General features: G+C 24.6%; 1 protein-coding gene across 1 annotated transcript in view; it reads left to right on the top strand.

The window, feature by feature from the left end:
• Window positions 1-23,438, top strand: part of LOC129616036 (roundabout homolog 2) — a 149,408-nt gene that overhangs the window by 85,096 nt on the left and 40,874 nt on the right. Inside the window, exons 6-11 of the mRNA XM_055531470.1 lie at window positions 8,198-8,336; window positions 8,605-8,735; window positions 9,772-10,049; window positions 10,958-11,159; window positions 11,354-11,436; window positions 23,278-23,432. Of these exons, the coding sequence (XP_055387445.1) occupies window positions 8,198-8,336; window positions 8,605-8,735; window positions 9,772-10,049; window positions 10,958-11,159; window positions 11,354-11,436; window positions 23,278-23,432 (988 nt within the window). The remainder of the gene's footprint in view (window positions 1-8,197; window positions 8,337-8,604; window positions 8,736-9,771; window positions 10,050-10,957; window positions 11,160-11,353; window positions 11,437-23,277; window positions 23,433-23,438) is intronic.

The raw sequence follows: 23,438 nt of genomic DNA on the forward strand, positions 1-23,438 counted from the left end.
TCATGTATATAATATCAGAATTGAATTCAAGTGTCTTATATATTTGAATAAATTATATAAGAAGAACAGCTCTTTGACCTTTGATTTTAATTGCTTTTGGCTGGGATTCTTTTATTTAAAATATTGTTGATATTTATATACTTAAGTATCAATAATATACGATAATGATTAATGCAAGGCAAATCTAATAATTTATTAAAAAAAAAAATAATAAAGGAAAAATTCAATTCCAATAAAACAAAGAGAATAAAGTTGATGTTTATTTAATAATTAATTGTTTTGTCCTCATACATCCAACTCTCTATTCTTCCCCCATTCTGTTATTAAAGAGATATTACAAAATGTATGTAAATAAAGAGAGAAAAATCTGAATATAAATTTCATTATTTGATTTGGAATTGATAGCTTAATAAATAGATATTTTGTGTATATTTCGTATGACATCTAAAATAAATAAAAAGATTTGTTTAGAATTATTATTTTATATAAATATTTGATTTAGAATAAATAAATAAAAAAAAAACTATTAAAAAATAAAATAGAAATTTATTTATGAATAAAAAATTTAAATAGAAATTATTTTTTTTTAGTTGCAAATTTTGATGAAATTTTTTTATATTTAAAAAATATTCTAATTTTAGTTAAAACTGATATGTTTATTTGGATAACCTTTGAAAGTACGGTCATTAGTCTGTACGTATATTAGTGTTAGGGGTTTAGGGTGAAGTATATTTATAAATTTCATAATGCAATATAATGCGTCATTTGGCACATTTAATAAAACAATTTAGTAAAAATGAAGAATGGCTAAATGTTAATAATACAAGCCCATTAAAAAAATAATTTGTATACATTACATACGCATGGTTAATTAATAGGTTCAGCTAAGAATTCATTTCGGAGAGAAATATCAGTTAAAAACTTGTTGCAGAGAGAGTGGGTTAAATTTTTAACCATAATTGTTATTCTCAAATTAATGATTTTGCCGTAATATTTTCGTTACAATTTTAAAGGTACATATTTCAATTAGAAGGGGATATAAATGTCTAGATGGAAAGTCAAGCAGTAATTTTAAAAGATTTAAGAAAACAAGATTACTGTCTAACAAAGAATTCCAGAATCCAGAACAATGAACCATAACAGCTTGGAAGCTACTAAGCTGAAACAATGTTTTGCACGCAACTATTTCTGTTAGTTAATAGAATTGCATACCTGCAATATCAATGGTTGATATCAGACTTATTGTTTTTAAGTAATTAGTGCTAAAGCATGAAATTTTGTAATAAAAAACTGAAAATTTATCAAATTACGTTAATTATCTGAAAACAGTTCGCTAATTTATCTCTTGTTTTCGATACACTCGATTGGATATAATTCCGGGTTGATCACCCTCTTGGTCTTACATTTACATGTCACACGTACTTTTTGCCTGCCTGATAAAGTGCCAGATATTGTGCTCTTCAATAAATTTTAAAGTATAGAGCCATTCTGTATTTCAATTCCTACTGACTGAGAAGAAAGTAATTGAAATTTTCTAGTATTAACTCTCACTCTATTTGATTTAGTAATATTTTCTCCTGAAGCATCGCTCGTACTATTTAATTTAGTAATATTCCTCATAGAATCATGCGAATTTGTTTACTCAGTATTGAGTAAAAAAGCGGAATTGGAAAAACATTTCACAGTATAACTTGTTTTGGTAAAATATTTTTATGTCGAACACCATATTTGCCAGTAAAATTTTTCACTTCTCGTAAGGATAAAAGAAAATAATAATATGTAAAACAAAAACATTCTTTGAAAATATTAATATTATTTGAATTAATTTATTTTAAATAATTAATTAGTAAGAAATTTATTTATTTATTTTAGACTCCCATTATTTAAACATTCAATTCATACATAAATATTATAAATTTTTATAAAAGTTTTTCATTTCATTAAAATATGAATACCTATATGTATACAGAAATTAAAACTAATTAAATATTTACAAAAGAAAATGAGAAATAAAAAAATTAATTTCTCTTAATTATTTTAAATATTTTAAATTGAATACGAAAATGTCTGCATAATATTTAACATTTTTCACAATATTATTATTGTGAAAAATCTTTTATATACAAGATTTTCATTTCTATGTTTTTTTTGCATGATGCGTACATGAAAAATGTTTATCAGCAATCAACATTTCATCATTAAAAGTATGTACTTAACAACATGTACAAAAACCATGTATGTGATATGAAAACATTTAACATTTTTCAATACATACATACATATATTTTTTGTTATTAATAGTTAAATAAACTCAATTTATTAAAATACTTTTAAAATTTTTTGTTATTCTTCTGCTTTGCAAAAATGTACTGTTTATTGTTGAATATACGAGTATACTATTTTTTTTGCATGAATATAAATTATCTCAACATTACCATCATCAACATCAAACAATAATTTAAATATAACTATCTATGTGTATATGTATAAAATATTTTTGGAAAAATAGTAACAATCATAATAGTTATTTTAAATTTTATAATACAAAAATAATATTATATAAAATTGTAACCAGTGTTCCTTTAAAATCATTAACAAATATTGTTATATAAAATTTTCGAATATTGAAAATATGGTCGCTTCTGATAATGGTATAGAATACAATCAACTATCATTTTATTGTAACGATTTTACGGAATTTCTTTTCAAGGAATTCTAAGGATTTCTATATACATATTTTAGTTCAAATAACAAATAATTTAAATTGATACTGTAAAATTAAATAATTTATAGGCATTATTAAATTTGTTAGGTCCCTTTTCTTTTTGCAATAAATTGTAAATCTGAGTTAGGTCACTTTGCTCTTGAGCATTTTTCTAACAAATTGTTATATAATGCAATTGAACAAATGTTCTTGTCAAACATTTTGTTATAATTTTTTCATAATCAATTAATTTTACTATGCTAATTTATTTACCGTAAGTGAACACTATTTTGAAATTGTGTCTTTTGCCTAGTCTATAAAGATGCACTGAAAACTACGAAAACTATACGGGTTTCAATTCTTGTGCTCTTCGAAACATCAAATGTGCTCTTAAAAGAAATTAAGGTTCGTTTTATATTCATTTTAATTTGAAATTTCTAAATATTTAAGTAGTTATTTGAATAATCTCAAGATATATATAAAAACTGAAAGAAGTGTTACGCATAATTGGACAAAACGAGTAAAACAAACCTCTGAAATAATTCTTGTGAACACGCTATGTATATAGCGTGTTCAAACAGTTCATTAGTACAATATAGAAGAAGTAAACGTGGCCTATGCCCTATGACAAAAATTAGCGTAATCCAAAAATTTAATGTTTAGTGGAAGCAAACTCCGATATATTTTTTAATCAACTCGTTAACTAAATTTCACATTTAATTAGTACATTTCAAATTTTGTCCAATGCGCTTGATTTGATATAATTTTGGAACATTACTCTCCTTGACTTACATTTTCATTTCTTATGCAAATTTGCCATGTGAAGTGTCAGATATTGTGTACTTTAATAAATTTTATCACGGGACCATTCTCATTTTTTGGCTCACTGAACAAGAAGAAAGTTTTTAAAAAATTGAAAGCTTTTAAAAAATTTTTTTCTATGTATTAAGCATCACACTTTTCCATTTTCTCAGTTTTTAAATTAACTCAGTTTCTAAATCTTTGTAATGGCAGATTATTTATAAATTCATGTGAGGAACTTTCTGAAAAAAAAAATGGAGCACTGTCTTAAGAAAAATCATTATGTTAGCACGAAAATAGAAAAATAATTCCTTTTAAAATAAAAATAATTCTTTAAAAATTTTCCTTTTTCGATTTTCTCAACTAACTTTTGAATAATTATGTACGTGTACATATATAACGTGTATGTATTGCATATTTACTTGCACACGTATCTTTCACTTAAATAAAATAATGTAGGTTTTTAGCAAAAAAAAAAAATTTATTCATTTACATATAAGAATTTTATTCTAATGTTACGCGATACTACACAAAAGAACATTATTTTTCTTCTACTTCTTCTTTCTCCTAAAAAAAAGTGTGTATGCAAATGCAAAAAATAACATTATTTCAATGGAATATTAAAATTCAAAAGAAGGCTACAGAAATTTTCAATTTTTTTGCATTTTCAATTTCTTTTCGTTCAAGGTTCGGAAAATTCAAGCAAACTTATGCACATTTGTATATACTTACATACAATTCTCATATTATTAAATTTAGAAAAATTTATGCAACTATAGCTCTGTGTTCGAGTATGTATGTGGCTAAAATGAAAATTAGATGAATGCGAATATAATTATAATGCACTTCAAATATACTTAAATTGTATATAAGAAAAAAAATTTTCCATACACACATACACAGTTAAAATTTATTGGATTACATGTTTTTCACGATATAAAAAAGAAAATGTTACACAACAACCAATTTTTAAGGCAAGAAGTTTTTTTTATAGGATACCAAAAAGATCCTGCTGATGAAGAGTACAATATTATATGTTTTTTTTTTTGTAAAAATTTCTCTCTTTCTCAACAATAACAGTCATAAAAACCGTGTTTTTTTTTTTCTGTTTTGAACTTTATTTTTTATTTTTTACTCACATACATCTTACATAATATATGCAAATTCACTTTTAAATCTATCTGTACCATAACATGTTAAGTACATACTCACATATTATGTAAATTATGTATATATGTATGTATATATATAAATATCTCGTTTTTTGTTATTTTTATTACTATTATTATTAAATTGCATTTGGTATAAAGACTCTATAATAATGCAGAGTATACAACGTATATACATAAGCTTAATAACGTTATAAGGAAACGAATTTTGTGAATAAATTGAAAAAACAAAAATGTAGATGTCTAGATGCACATAACTATAGCTTGGAAAGGTGTAAAATTTTCGTGTAAAAGTTTAGAATTGAGATTATTTTTTTTTTTCTGATTTGATTTCTACTACTTTTTAAATCTAATTTATAATATTCAAGACTTATATGACTGTAAACGGTTACAGTAGAATCATTATTATTTGGTTGAAAAGAATTTTAGTTGTGCTTAACATATTTGGAAAATTTTAAACATTTTAAATATGAATTTAATTTTATTTTTGAATAATTTTTAAAATTTGATGAATTTCAAATTAAAAATAACATTTAATTTAAAATTTTTATTGAAAATTTTTTAGCTGGTGTTTTCATTTTAAAATTAGCACGAAATAACCTCAACAAAAATTCCAGTTTCTGATACTGTGTTATCTTGCCCTCAAAAATTTTTCCATCTTGCGTTTGAAATTTCACAAAAGAATAAGTTAATTTTCGATTTCATATTTCACTTGAATTTTGTGGTTCTATTATGAATGGATGAATTCAAAATTACTATAAAATTGAAAATTTGCTTTTTCTAAAGAGTCAGTTTTTTTCTAAAGGGTGTGACTAAGTTAAAAAATCACATAAACCTCACTGTACTTACATAGTTTTTGGTTCTCTTAAGAAAAACGCCACCGAAATCTACTACATGACTAAATAAAACTAAATTTAGAAACAGAACATATCATGATCCTTTTTATATTCCAAAAGGAATTTAAAAAAACATGATTTCGTATTATAGAAGGGCTCTATATAAATTCTCAATTCAATCTTAAAACTTTACAGAAAAATTTATTAACCAAGGAAAAATTTTTATAACGACGACAGTATGTTTTCGTCCTTATTTTATTTTTACAATATTAAAATTTATTTGAAACAAATTGTATAGAATATACTTTTATCTCAATAGAATAAGGGATAAATACTAGATGAATATTTCCTAAGTAAATCATGTTTACTATTATTTATAGTATATGGATTTTAAGAAAAATCCTTTACAAATACAAATTGATTTCAATTTAAGCGATAATGCTGTTTTAAATAAAAATATTCAATAAAATTTAATGTTTACGAAATTTTTCGTCAAATTCAAGACAATTCACCTTTTGTTGTAGGCTCTTTTGAAATTACAATTTTATTTAAGCTATTCTGAGTGTCATAATGCAGTTTTATAAAATTACTAAGCTGATAATTTTAAAAATAGACTCAATATTTTATTGTACGTTATTATAATCACTTATACTCTCTAATTTACTCACTGTTTTTGCAGAATATTAAAAAAATATTTTGCAATAAGCAATTATCACCATCCCCATCAAAAATTTCTCCGATTTCTTATTTAAAACTAAAAAATACTCATATATAGTTGCCATCTATTGGTGAATTTAATTGTTATAAAATAGAACAAGTAACATAACATAGGAGAATACAGTTACTTATTCCTTTTCATTATCGTAACTATATTCTTATAGCATTCAAGGATTATTTCATTATTATCGCAGCAACAAAACGAAAATGAAAACCTTGTTAATTATAATACTATTACTCGAATGTTTCTTCCTCTCTCTTCATATAAATATTCTCTCCATTTTTTTTTTTTTTAGTAAGCATTTTTCGTTTTGTAGGGAAATTATTATAATTGCATATATAAGGGAGGCAAAAAAAAGAAGATGCTGTTATTATGTTGATTTGTCACCATAATTTATGGCAAAGTATAATTAATTTTCGACACAAAAGAAAAATATAAAAACGAATAAAATGAAAAAGAAAATAACAGAAATAAAAAATTTAATTCGTAGGGTGGGTGGTATATTTGTCATAAAGGAATATTTTATTAAATTACATACAATCATATATGAACAATAGAGCACATAATGTGTATACTTGTACATATATATGTATGTATATTAAATAATTATGTATGATTTATGGAAAGAAATTTTTATATTCCATTACAATAAAATTTAAGTAAATTTCATTATTTTGCATACTTATAGGGGTAACTATTGATAATATTCACTTTATAAGTAAGTAAACATGTTGGTACACCAAAATGAGATTAAATTTTATATTATAAGAAAGAAAACAAACAAAAATAATAAAAAAGTCTTATAAATAGAAAAAAGTTTTCAAAAGAATTCAATTAATTTATTTTTCTTATACAGTTTTTTCTATAAAGTTTTTTATTACCTTTAAGCTATTATATGAAAATTAATTTAAAATTTTGAAATAAGAAAAATAAAAAAAAATTAAAAGAGAAAAGCTTTTGATGTTATAGAAATGTAGATTATGCATGGATAGAAGTTAAAAGAATTTTCCAAAAGGAAAAAATTAAGTTTTAAAAATAAAAGTAACAAAAACAAAAAAATTTGTTAAAAAACTCACACAGATTCTATGTAAATTTTGTTAATATATAATTATATAGGTATGTATGTACGTGAGTAAGAATAAAAAATGGAATATTTTATATAAATTATATAATATATAAATGTCTGACCATATTTCCGTAATAAATTCTGATGTTTTTTTTTTTTTTTGCTTTCATTAAAAATATTGCATACTTCCGGGTGAAATTTTGCCTAAAGTATAATAGCCATACCGATAACTAATTAAGAAATAATTTATATTAAGAGGAAGTTAATCCTATTATTTTTTTTTTATTATTTTAAATTTTTTATGGTTCTTAACTCTTTTTAACTTTGCGATTTTGTATTTAAAGAAAAAAAAAACGCTCAATAATAAATTATTCTGTTAAATTGGTTGGTATTTAGTTGAGAGTTAATAATTTGGGTATATTTTATATAAGCTTGAATAGTTTTGGTTAACAATTTAAGTAAAGTCAAAAGTTTTATATAATTTTCATTTAAAATTAGATAAGTTTATTTTAAAGCATAGTTTTTTTCATATTCGGAAATTTTAAATGCAGTCAACGTCATTTAGTTTACAAAAGTTTCACTACCTAATTTTCGAATCTATTCAATTTAGTTTTATTAAAAAATTATGTTCTTTGCATATTTCAATTAGAGAAAGAAAAAGATAGTAAAATTATCAAGCCTTTGAAATTGGAATTCGGTGGGAATTAGACTTGGTGGGCATTAGACGCATTCTGATAGCAATTTTGGATATGTGAACTTTTTGAAAATTTCCAGAAAATTACAATTTTACTTGTACCTTTTACTACTACTAAACTATACATTTAAATTTTTTCTTTATGCAAAATATTATACCTTTGTAATAAAATGTTATTTAATTTATTCCTTTACCTTCTATCATTACAGTAAAACCATTCTTTACAAAAGAACCACCTGATAGTCAAATTTTAGCTGGTCAAACAGTAACATTTCAATGTTTAGTTGGTGGAGATCCGCAACCACAAATATTATGGCGAAAAAATGATGGAAATATGCCAGTTGGAAGGTAATAAAAATTTAAAAGAGAAAGGAATTTAAAAAAAAAATTATCATTCTATTGTTACCTTAAACTGTTGCTTTCCTATTAAAGTGTGTTTTTCTTTTATTAATTTTAATCTTCACAAAAAGTTTGTTTCAAATTGAAAAAAAAAAAAATAAAATAAATTTCCTATTATACAATTTTTTTATTTAAAAAAAAATTTTGAACAAGGTTTTATAAAATTTCCTTTCCATTTTTTTTTTTTAATTTTTATTTGCTTTATTGTATTTAATAGGGCGAGTATAACAGAAGAGGACAAAAGTCTTGTAATAAAAAATGTTCAATCAGAAGATGAAGGTGTTTATATTTGTGAAGCACAGAATAGTGTTGGAGAGATTAGTGCCCAAGCTCATCTAACTGTACATTGTAAGTAAAATGACTGAATTCTTTATCTTTTTATTCATTATTCTTTTAAAGGATTTTATTCCTGTTTTCTGTTGTAAATTTTTCAATTGATTTCTTTAGAAATTCATTTAATTCGAATTCAATGTAATTAAATTTTTAAATTTAATTTTGAATTATAGATTTTGTAAATAAAGAAATTAAACCTTTAAGTTTTAAATAAATTTTTAGAAAATAAAATTAATTGAAAGTTAATGTCTCGTTAAAAGGAAGAGAAAAGTGCCATGCAAAAACTCAGAGTAATTAAAAAATTTACAAAGAGTGTCCTATTTTAGCATTAATGAAAAAACTTGTTTAAAATAAATCTTACATAATGAAATTGATTTTCCATTCAGAATCTATAAAACTGGGTTATAACATTGTTATTTTCTTGAGATCAATTGTTTACTGACCAACAAATTCACTTTTCTTTGCTTTTATGAGGATTATTGGCTTTGCATGCTTTTAAAACAAAGTCATGTCAATGATATTGTATTAATACCAACATAATATTTTCAATAAAATATTAACTCTGAAGTTACTAGACTAACACCCCGGTTAACAGTTAATTTAAAATTTAATATGCCTTCAAGAAATTTATTTTCAATTTTAAAAGCAAGCCTCTAATTTAAAATTTTAATTTCCGATTTGTTATTTCTTTAAAATCCAGTAATTTACAACCCAAATTTTCATTAACTTAAGGCCTCTAGCGTTATCTTCAGTATTCCCATAAAATATTATTTATACCATAGTAAAAAATAATATTTGTCATGTACATACAAGTATATTCAAAATGAGGAAATGTCTGCCGTTATTCTAATACTGAACTTCTTCAATTCAATTTCCTGAAAGCATAAAATAGATAAATAAGATATTTATTTATTACTAGTGTCTGCACTTCAAATTTTTAAATTTTAAACTTTCCATTAAAAAATCTTTTTTTTTTTAAATTACAACAATAAAAATCACATTAACCATTCTCTAAAATAAAAGTAACCAATATTTTTTTTTATTTTTTTAGCACCACCAATATTCACAACAAAACCGCAAGATAAAAAAATTGGTTTAAATGGTATTGCAACATTTGATTGTGTTGCAAATGGTAATCCACCGCCATCAGTTTTTTGGACAAAAGAAGGATCACAAGTTTTAATGTTTCCTGATAATTCATATGGTCATATGCATGTTACAAATAAGGGTACTTTACAAATACGTGGTGCACAAAAAGAAGATGCTGGTTATTTTGTTTGTTCAGCCTTAAGTGTTGCTGGTTCATCAACTATTCGAGCATTTTTACAGGTAAATATCACTTTATATATATATATATATATATATATATATATATATATATATATATATATATATAACAGGTACATTTATGTCTATTCTTGTAATTTCAAATATAATTGAGAATTTATTTTATTTATATTTAACCTCTCATTCTCTTTCATGTCCTTCCGCTATATACGACAAATCACCTAAGGGCACTTGAATAAAGTATACAATATTAAATTCCTTTCCATTCTTTCAAAATGAAGAATTAGTTTTCAATCTATAAAATAAATTTTTAATTGATGTTTATTTACTTATAGATTGAATTTTCTTTTTTTTTACCATTATTACCAGTTTATACGGGTAGCATAGTAAAAGTTGTAGGTGAAAGTGAAAATAGAATATCAACAATTAATTTAATCATTTACAATAAGCTAGTAGAAGTTATTTCTCAATACCTATAGATGATTTTTAAATGTCTGTTTGCACTTAAATTATAAACTTAAAATGGGAAATTTTAGAGGAAGAAAAATAAGGAAATATTGATTATTTTATAAAAGAAAATTTTCCAATTCAAAATAGGAAGAGTACTCAATAAATTTTATTGTGCAACCAATCCGAAATTAATTTAATGAAATCTTGATAATTGTGGAATAACAAACAATTCCCTACATATCTAAAAATTAAGTATTTTCTGTGAATGTTTAAATTTATAAGTATGAAAATTTTATAAAGCGTACAAAATTTTTGGAGAGTGTCCTCCAAAGGTTTCAATTCACTTCTTCTCAGCTGTTATTATTAGTCAGAGTTGACAGAAATTCTTAAATAATTAAAATTTCTAATCCTGGTTAATGTTTCTCTCAATTATTTGCAAAATTTATATAATTATACTTTCAATTTATTTAATATTTTAATTTAATATTCACCTTCAATAGGTAACATCAGTTGATGATACACCACCACCAATTATACAAATTGGTCCAACAAATCAAACATTACCAAAAGGTAGTTATGCTATGTTACCATGTCGTGCTACTGGTAATCCAATACCAAAAATTAAATGGTATAAAGATGGTATATCATTACAAAATACTCATCGTTTTATGATTGTTCAAAGTGGTTCACTTAAAATTGATGGTAAGTAGATGAATTTGTTTAAAATTTTGTACCAATCCAAAGAAATACCAATCTGATATTTTAAGTAGTTTTTTATTAAATATGCTTTCAATTGAATTTTATTGATTAAAATCATATGGAATATTAAAATAAATATAAATTGAATATCAAATAATTTAAGGCAAATTTTTTCCTATTATTCTTTATTTATATAGATTTACAATTGGCTGATACTGGACTTTATACATGCACAGCATCATCTGAAAGTGGTGAAACATCATGGTCAGCCACATTAATGGTAAGCTTATCATTTAAATAGCAATTTATTTATTTTATTCAAACATTTTGTATTGTGTGTTGTTCGCATACTTTTAACTTTGAACACTGAATTTTGAATATGTAAAATTTGCATTTAAACAGCTTTCCTACCTCACAACTAAGGTCACTTCTTTAAGCTTATTGCACAATTAAGGTAAAAATGTAGGAAAACTCATTTAACTTTCGGCGACAGAGTCTTCGATGTTTAAGTTTTAATATTCATTTAAAACGCCGTTTATACGGAATTTTCAGCCGTTCAAGAAGTAAATTTTAATTTAATGGAAAATTCAATCCTCCTTCGTTTTCGAAGCATCCATAACATTCAATAAAATTTTATTTAATACGGTAGATTATTGAAAATTTTTAGAAAATATAAAATTAATTTGACTTATTTCAAACCATTTCTAGCATATTATACACATATTACGGTAATAAAAATATACATCATTAGTCAGAGAAAATTAAATAAAATATTACAGGAAAAAAAAATCGAGGAAAAACCAAAAAAAAAACCAATAAAAAACTTAAATAAAAAACCATTAAAAAAAATACTTCAATAGCAGCATTTTAACGATCGTACATATAGATTTATTCATTTCGTTTTTGTTTTTCAAATCAACTATGTACACTGATTCCACCTCATTCTAAAATGGTCATAAAATCTTGTTCAATTACAATATATCTATTATGGTTCATATACACCGAATTCGAAATATTGTATGCTATGGGCAAATGTGGAACTTGAAAAACAATTTAACTAGTAATCCGTCATTGTATACGACCACAATCCCATCTGCTATTAAAAAAAAAAAAAAACAAAGAAAATAAAATAAAAACAAGAAAGCAATTCAAGAGCAAATGAAAGAACGAATCATCATCAAAAAAAAAAAAAAAAACTTTTATTATAGCCAATAAATGCTCCTTTAAGCAAAATTCTTCTACTCTTTACTTTTCACTTTTAAAATAAAAATGTACATTTAGGTTCACATTATTATATACATAAATATCTGAGTAATAACTTACGTTTTGGAGGGTCATAATCCCCGTATGCACACAAATTTTTTTTATATACTTTCCAATTACACAACGCGTATAGGGTTCTTCAGAATTTTATTATAAAAAATCTATTTTTTGTAAAAATTTCAAATTTGATTTTTTCATTAATTAAAACTTCTTATATCACTTATACTTATCCTCCTCTCCTGTCATTACTTCGAACCGGGAATAATTGGAAATTATGCATTTAAGACTCTAACGACTCTCTCTGGTTGTGTGTTGCCCCCTATTGCTAAATACAATAGGGGGCTACCGAGATAAATTTCTAAGTTCGAGTACATAGACCATATCTCTATTCGTTCAATTTCGTGATATTCAAATATCTCGTCTACCAAACATGACGTAAATTTTCTCAAATATTTTTTATGCTCGAAATGTTTTAAACCCGCCTATCATTTGAATTATCTTTGTTCTACATTAAAATTAAAAATTTCTGATTTTGAATTTTCCAGAAAATTCCATTTCATATTGGAAAACCCTACAAGTACACGATATATGTGTGATAAATGTAAAAATGTAGTTTGTTTTTTTATAGTGCAATTTAAAATGACTTTTGTTTGATTTTACAACCAGCAATCACGCATTTTACGTTTAATTTTTTTCATCATTTTATTGTTGTTGCAGTCACTTTTTTTTTTTCCAAAAGATTATCGTCTTAACTCTGTCCCCACGCTTTTATTTTTCCTTGTTTTTTAAAGCCCATATATACCTAACCAGAAATTATAAAAAATTAAATCGAAAAAAAAAGCTAATGACAAGTTGAATAATTTAAAATGCCAGTGATATTTATTTAATCCGTACCAAAAAAATGTTAAGCAATAAGTTTTTTTCTTTAAATGACTTCGTAAAATCATTTAGTATATGGTGGGGGTTTTTTTTTAAATATCTGAACAGTTTTTAGTAATAAAGAGAAAAGTATGTGGTGCTAAGTTCATATTTAAAATATTTTTGTACCAAAGCGACATTTGTGAAATAAAACTGTTCATATTATCCTAATGCAGAAATCAAAATTGACTCCGGTTACAGCTTTCATTTCAGTATCATTTCGATCAAAATAGTTAAAAAATTAAGATTCTGTAAACGAAGGGCGAGTCTTGAAAGCCTTTTCTGGAAGAGGATTGGCCCATTTCGCCCATACTGTTTGAATGTAAGACTTTTTTCCGTTTAAATTTGTCAATTGTCACCTTCAGCTCTTGAGGAAAAAAAGCAATTTTGTTATAATATTAGCCTTGATATTACCAGAGTTTCCGAGCTTTGATTTTTGTTTTCTCTACAACTGTGTATACCGAAATACACAATTATGCCATTATAGTTAAAAGAATTAAACTTTATTTGAACGTATATAATAAAATTTCATTTTTGAAAAAAAAGCAAAGAAAACAGGAACCGAAATTCTTTACATATTATGTAAAAATATAAAACTGTTATACACATTGATAATTTGTTATAAATGACGCCATAATTATAATTATTCTATTTTCACTCCGCTTCTTACATTTCATTATGTAGGTTCCATGGTAGTAATTCAAATTTATTATGGTACAAGTTTGATTTTATCAGTTTGCTATAAAAGAACAAAAAAACAGAGAATTTTTGCAGTTATTACCGCTCATAATTTTAATATTTTTTAACTAGTTAAAAGGAAGACAAAATTATGGTAATTGCATTGCATTACTCAGCCTCTATACAATGTTGGTAATTCTAAAATTTATGCTGATATTTTTTTGATGCGTAAATTTTTATTTTAAAATTTTCTAAAATTGAAAAGAATAGTTGGAAATTCACTTTAATTTTATTAATCTTATTCTTACATTATTATTTAGAAAAATCTCTTCGAAAAGGAAAAATAAATTTCAATTTCATGTTCGGTACAAGTAAAGGAAAATAATCTTTTAGAAGTTCATCAGTTACTTGATTGTTCTGAAGATTTTAAAAATATTCAAGTCGTTATTTACACTATCTTTACTACGAGACTAGGGTAATTTTAATTTTTCTATTAATAATCGAAAGTTCTTTAATTATATTATGTGCAGTGCCGGATCTACTATATATGCAAAGTAAACATTTGCAATGGGCGCTGAAAAACACGGGCGTAATTAAAAATTTAAAAAAATAACTAAATTTTGAAAAATAAAAAATTTTAATTAATACTTAACGGTGTCATTAACTTGATAACATACCTGTAACTGATAAAAGCTGAAAGTTAAATTCCAGGCTTTAATTCTATAACTAATTATGTGTTCAGCATGATGAAGTTAGACGAAAATGCGTAAATTACTGCATAGCACGCCAAACAAGCCAGAAGTGGGACTGATTACGTGCATAAATTTTTTTTTTAAAACAGCCCATAGCAATTATAACAATATACAAAAAGAGTAATTTAATTTAAACTTGAAGTGCCATTCTCTTGAATGAAAAATGAGTAAATACACACTTTATTTCTTTTAATAATCATGGAAAATATTTAATTATGTAGACAAGAGTTTCGAAAATATTTCAATCTCTTTTTTTTTTGTTTATTTTTATTCTTATTATACAGAGTTTTGATGACAAGTTTAAAATTTCAAAAAAAAAAAATAATAATAGTACCTATGTGTGTATGCACATCAAAATCTTCATTTTTATTAAAACTACTAATGAGTTATTTTTCTCTATTATTTTTTTTTGCTTATTCTTTCTCATGTTCATCATATATAATCCTTGTTTAATAACTTTAAGAGCAATAATAACAGCAATAATAAAAAACCAACAACAAGTGTAATACCATCATAACATTAATTTTCGGTTGTTCTAACAACCAAACAGCAAACAAAACAAACAACTATCATCAGCATTTTTTTTTTTAACTCTCATATTTTATTCATTAAAAAAAGATTTACAACCATTTGATATGCAATTCAATATTACCTTAAAATAATAAAGTTTTCTCTCTTTTAATGATTAGTTTGTTTATGTGCAATATACAAATATACACGTATATATACATATGCACGTAAATTTTTTTTACACATAAACACAGGTACATAATTATATTTACCTTGCACTAGAACTAGTGTAATATAATTTTTTTTGTTGCTTATTTTCCTCAATGTATCTTTGTATATGGCGCAGAGGAAAACATGAAACTTGTCTAATTATTTTTTTTTTTTAAATTAAAAACGAACAAGGAATAAAATAAGAGAGTATGTTGTTGTTATTGTTGTTGTTTCCTTTTTGTTTCGTTTTCCATTACGCTGGTTTCAGATATTGAAGAATTTGCATGGAAATTTTAAATTGTCTTGTTTAAACAGAAACATGTTTTATGTTCAGCACTTTTTTTTACTTTATCCCTAAGGATTTTTTGTTTTTAATAGAGACGGATGGATTCTTAAAGTGAAAAATAATAAGGTTTTCATAAAATGTAAAAATAATAATATTTTTCTAATGTTGAAGTTGATTAAATGTTCTTTGTGGTACAGAACGTGCATAATTTTGAATTTCAAAGGCTTCAAGTTTGACGAGTTCAGGTAGAAAATGATAGTTATAATAGTGATGCCAAAATGTGTGATATGGCATGCCAAATACCTGGCGTATTTCCCGAATATTTAAGCACTAACTATTATAATTTTCTCAAACAACTTCAGAGCAGATGGATGACGTAATCGAACGAACGAGTAAAGGCAATTTATTAAAAAATTTTCTCCTCGAACTAGACCGCTCTCTAGGCAACTGTTCTACCAATTGAGCTACAGAGGCTTGAAGAAATTACCGGCGAATTGTTCTTCGCTTAACTTTATACTGTTATGTACACGATTATTTTTCTCTCTTAATTCATTCCTTTAATTACGCCATGCATCTGTTCTGCAATTGTATAGAAAAAATTTCTATTAATTCGTTCCGTCCAATAACAAAATATTAAGACTCAAATACTAACATTCATGCAAATAAAATTTTGTAACAGTCCTATGTCCTCTCAAGGAGATAAAAATGAGAAAACAATCCGTAATGAATCACAAACGAAATAACATTTATTGTGACATTCGTAAAATAAAAACAAAATCCTACTTAAGACCATTGTGACATTTTTTTAATGACGCTGCTAAATTTTTTTGCTTTCACTTTGAAATTATTATTGTTTTAATATCGTATTATATAGTCATTTTATTAAAATAAAAAAGTCCTTCATATAAAATATTTCAATTTATTTAAAAAAAAAAAATGGCTTTTTTGCCCTCTTATCAATAACGAATTATAAAGAAAATAACAAAACAAAAACAAAAAGGACGAAAGAATGGTTAGAAATGAAAATGAAGAAATAACGGCTCATTAAATTTTTCTTATGAGTTCAGTTTTAAACCCTATCATATAAATTGCATAAAATATTTTAATTTGACAGGATGCAAATATTTACATCCTTTTTTTTTTTGTTTTTATGTCCCCCCTTATCTTTCCGTCATCACATTTTATTTTTGCTTATAAAGTATATATTCACATTTTTCAGTTTAAAGTACGTACCTATAAATAAAAATACCTTGAATAACTGTACAAAATAAAGGAATTGTAAGGGTGAAGGGGCGAGAGTGATGAAATAAATTAATATTTACATTCCATTGAAAAAATCCGCAGCTGCAGCAGCAATGCAAGTTAAAAAATGCATCTAAATAAAAAAATTTTTCTGTTCTTCTAAAAATAAGCATATATAGAAAATCTCAAATATTTAGATGGCATTTAATTTTATGTGCATACTTACTGTGTGAAGCCATACAATCCAAGTTTATATGAGTTTTAATTGTATATTAACAAGTGACTTGGAAATGTTTAGTGTCATCTTTTGTTTTTTTGCGTATATTATTTTGCAATAAAATGCAAAAGTTGAGAACAAATAAAGTTCTCTTAGCTTGGGAAATATGAAAATTGAAAGAGAGTTAAAGTTCAAATTGTGATACTTTTTTGTGTTTGTTTTTGTTTTATGCTCTTGTTATTTTAATGATGCTCTTGACTCAAATTCATCAAACATAGTAATATTTAGAAACAAAAAACAAAGTAAGCAATGTGAATAATTTTAACATTTTATGATTTTTTTTAAATAAATATTCTGAAATAAATAAGTTTCTAATTTAAATTTTGTCATAGTCTAAGAGTGGTGAAGTAGGCGAGTTGTAAACAATATAATAGCGGGGGCTTGAAAATATTCACCTCAGTTTAATTTAAGAGTGTTGTGATTAGTACTTTTGACATTTTGCTGATAAAATGACATTTACATTTGACAAGTTTGTCATTATAACATTTTTCACAATTAGGTATCAATAAATCATAAAATTATTTAAGTTTTTGTCGAATTAACAAAATTATGATATGTTTATGATTTTCTGAAAAAATCTCACGTGATCTGTCTGGTTCGCCCAGAGTCGGACCCTTGCAGAGATAGTGAAAAATGGTCTCCTTCTTGTCTATTTCCCGGTAGTTGCGACAAGTTGTGTTGAAAGGCAACCCTAGTCTAAACGCGTGCTCAACAACGGCCAGTGTGTTGGAAAGATCATAAACCGCCGTCAGGCAGGCAATTTTCTTCCGGGACATCACCAGGAGTCCATCCGATTTCGCAAGTTCGTATTTTAAAAACATCTTTCTTGTCGTCGCGCATGTGGACAGAGTTTTTAACTTGCGGTAGGCGTACGATGCCTATATATATTAACATATATATGATATAAAACGCCTAACTGGTAATAATAATTCTTCACAAGTCTCGAAGGACGAATTCACAAGATGTCAGAAAATGGTAATATTAAAAAAATATTTAACTACCTATATAAATTTATCAAAAATTACTACAAATTGGAAGACGAAATCAACAATTGACCAATTTTTGTACAATTTTATTGGTTATAGAATTGCAACGACAATTTACTAGTTCTTAAATATGTAGATCCCATAACATTATCAAATTTTTCTATTTAATTTCAATCTTAAAAATGAATTTCTATTATTTCTGTTACCTTAACGTGAGCAGCTCTTTAAGCATCTTAAAAAGTAAAATACGAGTATGTACATACATATATTAAGCACCATTAAATGTGCAAGTGTACAAACCTCTTTTACCCCTGTATAAAAATTTTTTTTTTTGTATCACAGTTAGCAAGTTGAAAGTTAAGTCATTTTATGATAATAAAAAGTTATGAGTTTTCTTTTTTTTTTCTTTTGTTCCGAATTGTATAGAAAATATTAATGAAAAAAAAAAAAATTAGTAGCATAAATGAACCGCTCCTTTTGACCACTTCTTAACGCTTTTATTTAAAAAAAAATCTTTTGTTAAGAAAAAATGCATAATTATTATTTTTTTAATACCTTCTCTGTTTTTTTTTTTTGGCGAAATGTTTTCATTAACTTTCAAGTATTTGAACAATTAAATTTTCCCAACAAGATTTTCTATATAAAATACACAGATTTTATGATTATAATTTAGAAGTATAATGTTAGTGGCTTGGTATATAATAAAAAAAATGCTATTTTTCTTTACATAGAGATTATGAGTCGATTAGTAATAGATGATGATAGCAAAGAATTTGTGCTAATACTCGTAGGAAAAACAGAGTTCCTACGGTAAGGTAGATTAAGTAATGGGTAAATATCGTATAAATTATCAATATGTTTGGATTGTTTTCGACTCATGTATTAATTGAGCAATAACGGAACTCGATACTGTACCTTTTCTGCTGTTCTAAGACAAAATTCATGAAAATTGAAAATTTCTCAGTGACATTATCAATAATGATAAAGTAAAACGGAGTGATTCTCATCATATTTCTCTAATAAAATAATTCTAAGAGTACGAGTAAACTTGCTCTTTTTTTATTTATTGTTATTTTTGTTGAACCTTATTTTATATAAGCCTTATTAACTTTAATAAATTTTTAATATAAATCGTGTCCTCTTTTTTTCTCTATTGTTCACATTTCTGGTATAGGGATAATTTTTAAAATTTTTCTAATTTAGTTTTTCTCCTTTTTTTTTTAATTTAAAAGTAAGAAAAATAATTTACGCATTTTTGCACAAAAGTGCAATTTGTTTGCACTCAAGTTGTTAATGGGGTGGGTATAAGAGAAGAAAAATCTTATTACTTATTGCAAAAAGAAAAAGAAAGAATAGAGTTAAAATTGAAAAAAAAAAAATCCAAAGAAAATTTGCAATAAAATTTATGATCACAATTTTGTTATTACCACTCTCGTTTATTATTTTTTTTGTTGTAAATTTTATTGTATTCGCGCTCGGTTTTGGTAATGTACTTTAAATGAGCGATTTTACTTATTCCCATACTTCTTTAATGTTATTATTATTGGTCGACTTAAAAGTACTAAAACTTTTTTTTTTTTTTTTAGAAAATTATGGATAAGAAAAGAATTTTAAATTTTTTATTTGTTTTATTGCAAATATTTACGATATTAATGTGTAGCGTGTTTGCTTGGAAAAGAAGCTAAAATATCTGCATCGTAAAATCAAAAAAAAAATTTCTAAATTTTGAATCTTAAATTGGTGGCTATATAATATTTATATTCCGGACGAATATAATATCACGAACATAATATTTTGTGTTACCTATAATTTTTGTTATAAAATCGAAATTCATACAAATTGTATGATATAATACATGTTGTACAACCGTGAATTATGTACATATATAATACAATTTAATTATAACAAGTGACTAGTTTATAAAATAGAATACAAATTTTTTAAAACAAGGCCATAATTGAAAATATTATCATATTACCATAATTGAAATAACCCTGTACAAAATTAAAGTCAATGCACATATTTTCATTTTATGACTATTTTAGTTTTGCTAAAATATATTGAAGGAGTCTTTTACCATTAAAAATTACATTACTTAACCATACATTCAAAAAATAAATAATAACAACAAAATAGTGTTTATTGTATATATACAAAAACAAACTTCTATGTATACATAAATATCTATATAATGTACATACATACATATTTGAATAATAATATGTATGTTGAGGAGAATATCAAGGGCATAGGACATTAAACAATACAAATACTGTTAAAATCCTATTTATTTTATTTTTAGGACTAACAAAATAAAAAAAACAAGTAATACAAAAATTTTTCTTTTTATAGCTTAGTCTACTCTATGGTATTACTATAAAAATTATGGTCACAAATTTATTTATTTCAAAAGTTAACACACCATTAATGCAGAAAGGAAAAAAAAACAAGAACAAAATAAGAAATATGTTTAAGACTTTGTCATTCTTTTGTACAAAACCGAAATTTTTCTATGGAATATTTAGCTTGTATTATGAATGTATACATAATATAGGTATTGTATAAACACATCATGTATGTTTGATGGTTGACTTAAGCAGTATTGTACTTGAAAATAAAATTGTTATAAGTAGCAGTTGTTCTTGATACATTTCCCGTTCTTAAAACAATCTAAGATTAAGTTATAAAAAATTTCAGCTAAGTAAATGCCTATTATTAAATTAAGGAAAAAAATTTTAGCTACCTTGAAATTAGTGCTTAAGTTTTTTGTGTTTCCTATTGGTATACTTTTCAAAATCCGTATTTTATAGAGGCAAACAATATGAAATTTTGGGCAAACAATATACAAGTTTTTGAAATACACTATTCAAGATACGAATATACGGTAAAAGATGTTGTTAAGAAAAATTTTTGTGAAAATGGGATTTTCGGCATGATTTAAAAACTCACCACTATCTTTTTTCCCATAGCGATTCGTTATTTATAATATTATATTTGCAGAATATGAGAGAAGTGGCAGAATAAAATTTTTATATTAAAAATTAATTCCAAACTTCAGGCCTTTATTAGTTCGTCTTTTGTGCCGCCGATTTGTCATAATTTTGAACTCCTTTTTTCATAATTCAGTTGCTGGCCAGAAAATACCGACAATATTTAAAAGGTCACAAATATTTGTGTGCAAAAATGCAATTTTTGTTTTTCAAGAAATTTTCAAAAGAAATCTGCAATTACTAAATTGCCAAAGCAAATGTTAACTAAAATTTTTTTTTTTAAATGTACATTTCTTAAGATAAAATATGAGAAGAAAAACTTTTCATATCCCAGTTAACTTATTTCCTTTATAGTTTTATGAAAATTATTAGGAAAAGTTGTGAAAATACATAAATTGGACTCAATGTTTTTAGTTTGCCATTTTTTTTTTCTTTAACTATAAAATTTATTACTGAATTTTACTATATAAAAAAGAAAAACCAATTGTTCTTTCAAGTTTTAAAGTAATTTTTTAGTGTGCATATAAAAATTTCATTTTATTCTAAACTAAAAATATCAAAAATTTTTTGTATGTATATAATAAAGAGTGAAGTAATATGGTAAATAAATAAGTTAAGTATAATATGAGATCAATTTAACACTTCCTTCTTATATTATACATATAACAAGAATATAATATAAATAAGAAGAAAAACAGAAAAAATTAAAAATAAATCTAAAGGATTTAAATTTATTTTATTTGCAACAGAATTTTAGTTTTTCTTTATTCGAAAATAATGCAAGTTTTTAAATTAGTTTATGCATTAACTGCATATTATATACAAATATATCAAATTAATTTCTATATTTTGTTATACTATTCTGTTATACTATGATATATAAGTCATTTTGTTATACTATTTGTGTATATTATGCCTTCAAAGTAGTTAAGTGAACAACATATGGTATTTAGTAATATTTCATCTGGTATTACGATAAGTTATCAGAATTTATTAGGTTTTTTTTTCTTATACAAGGAAAAGTAATAATATGCTTAAAACCAAAATTCATATTTCTTAGGTACATATATAATATAATTTATAACCCGTATCCCGGTTAGTTCCAGATTGTGGAATCTGTTTTTATTTATTTTTGTCCTGTAAATTTGTTAGGTTTGGTTAAACGTATTAAAAATTCAATATTTTTTAAGAAATGGTTTGACATTTGAATAAAATCATAAAATATTGATTTTTATTCAATTTTGTGACCGAAAATAATTGCAATTTTTAATATAGATCATTTATTTTTCAAATTAATAAAAGCCCAAAGTAAACGTTTTCTTCCGTTTGATTATACAAGTTGTCTAGGGGCGTGATAAGCTGATTTGTGTTATGTTTGTAAATTTTATACATATGATGTTGTATAATCTGATATTCAGCAATATTTGTTCAAATAAATCTTTGACCTTATTGTACTTTTAGATGAAAACTAAAATTTGTTTAATAAACATTTGCCTCATTTGTCCTGATCACAAACAGTAAACTGGTTTACCTAAAAATATAACAGTTTTGTAGAAATATTAGTATAGCTTAAAACCTTTTCATACTTACCTGAACTCAATATACAAGTACAATTCGAATACATAGGATTCGAACAAAATTTCCATTTAGAAAATGTTTATTTCTAAATGCAACAATATGTTATGAGTATGAGATTATTCACACTATTGAGGTGGTCATCTATTTTATTCTTTGGAATACAATTCTTAATACTTAACATATAAACTATATACATAATATCGCAGTTATTGAAAGCATTTATTCAAGTTCAGTGTTCAAACTCTAATTATCAATTTGAATTTTAATAATTTTAAGTCATAATTCTCAACTATTATGTTCGTGTATACCACATATGAGACAAACATGCAATATAATTTTAAATGCATTCATATATACTAAATTATTTAAAATTAATGAAAAACTCTTCTAAAATAATAATATATTAAATTTTTATATTTTACTTTATAAAGGTTGAAAAAGGTGGTAGCACTATACAGCATAGATCACCAGATCCAAATACATTTCCATCAACACCTGGAACACCAAAAGTTGTTAATGTTACCCAAAGTAGTATAACATTAAGATGGAAAGGACCTGATCGACCTGGAGCAAGCGCTATAATTGGGTAAGT

Source organism: Condylostylus longicornis, unplaced genomic scaffold, assembly GCF_029603195.1.
Source record: "Condylostylus longicornis isolate FDR11 unplaced genomic scaffold, ASM2960319v2 ptg000160l, whole genome shotgun sequence".
NCBI lineage: Eukaryota > Metazoa > Arthropoda > Insecta > Diptera > Dolichopodidae > Condylostylus > Condylostylus longicornis.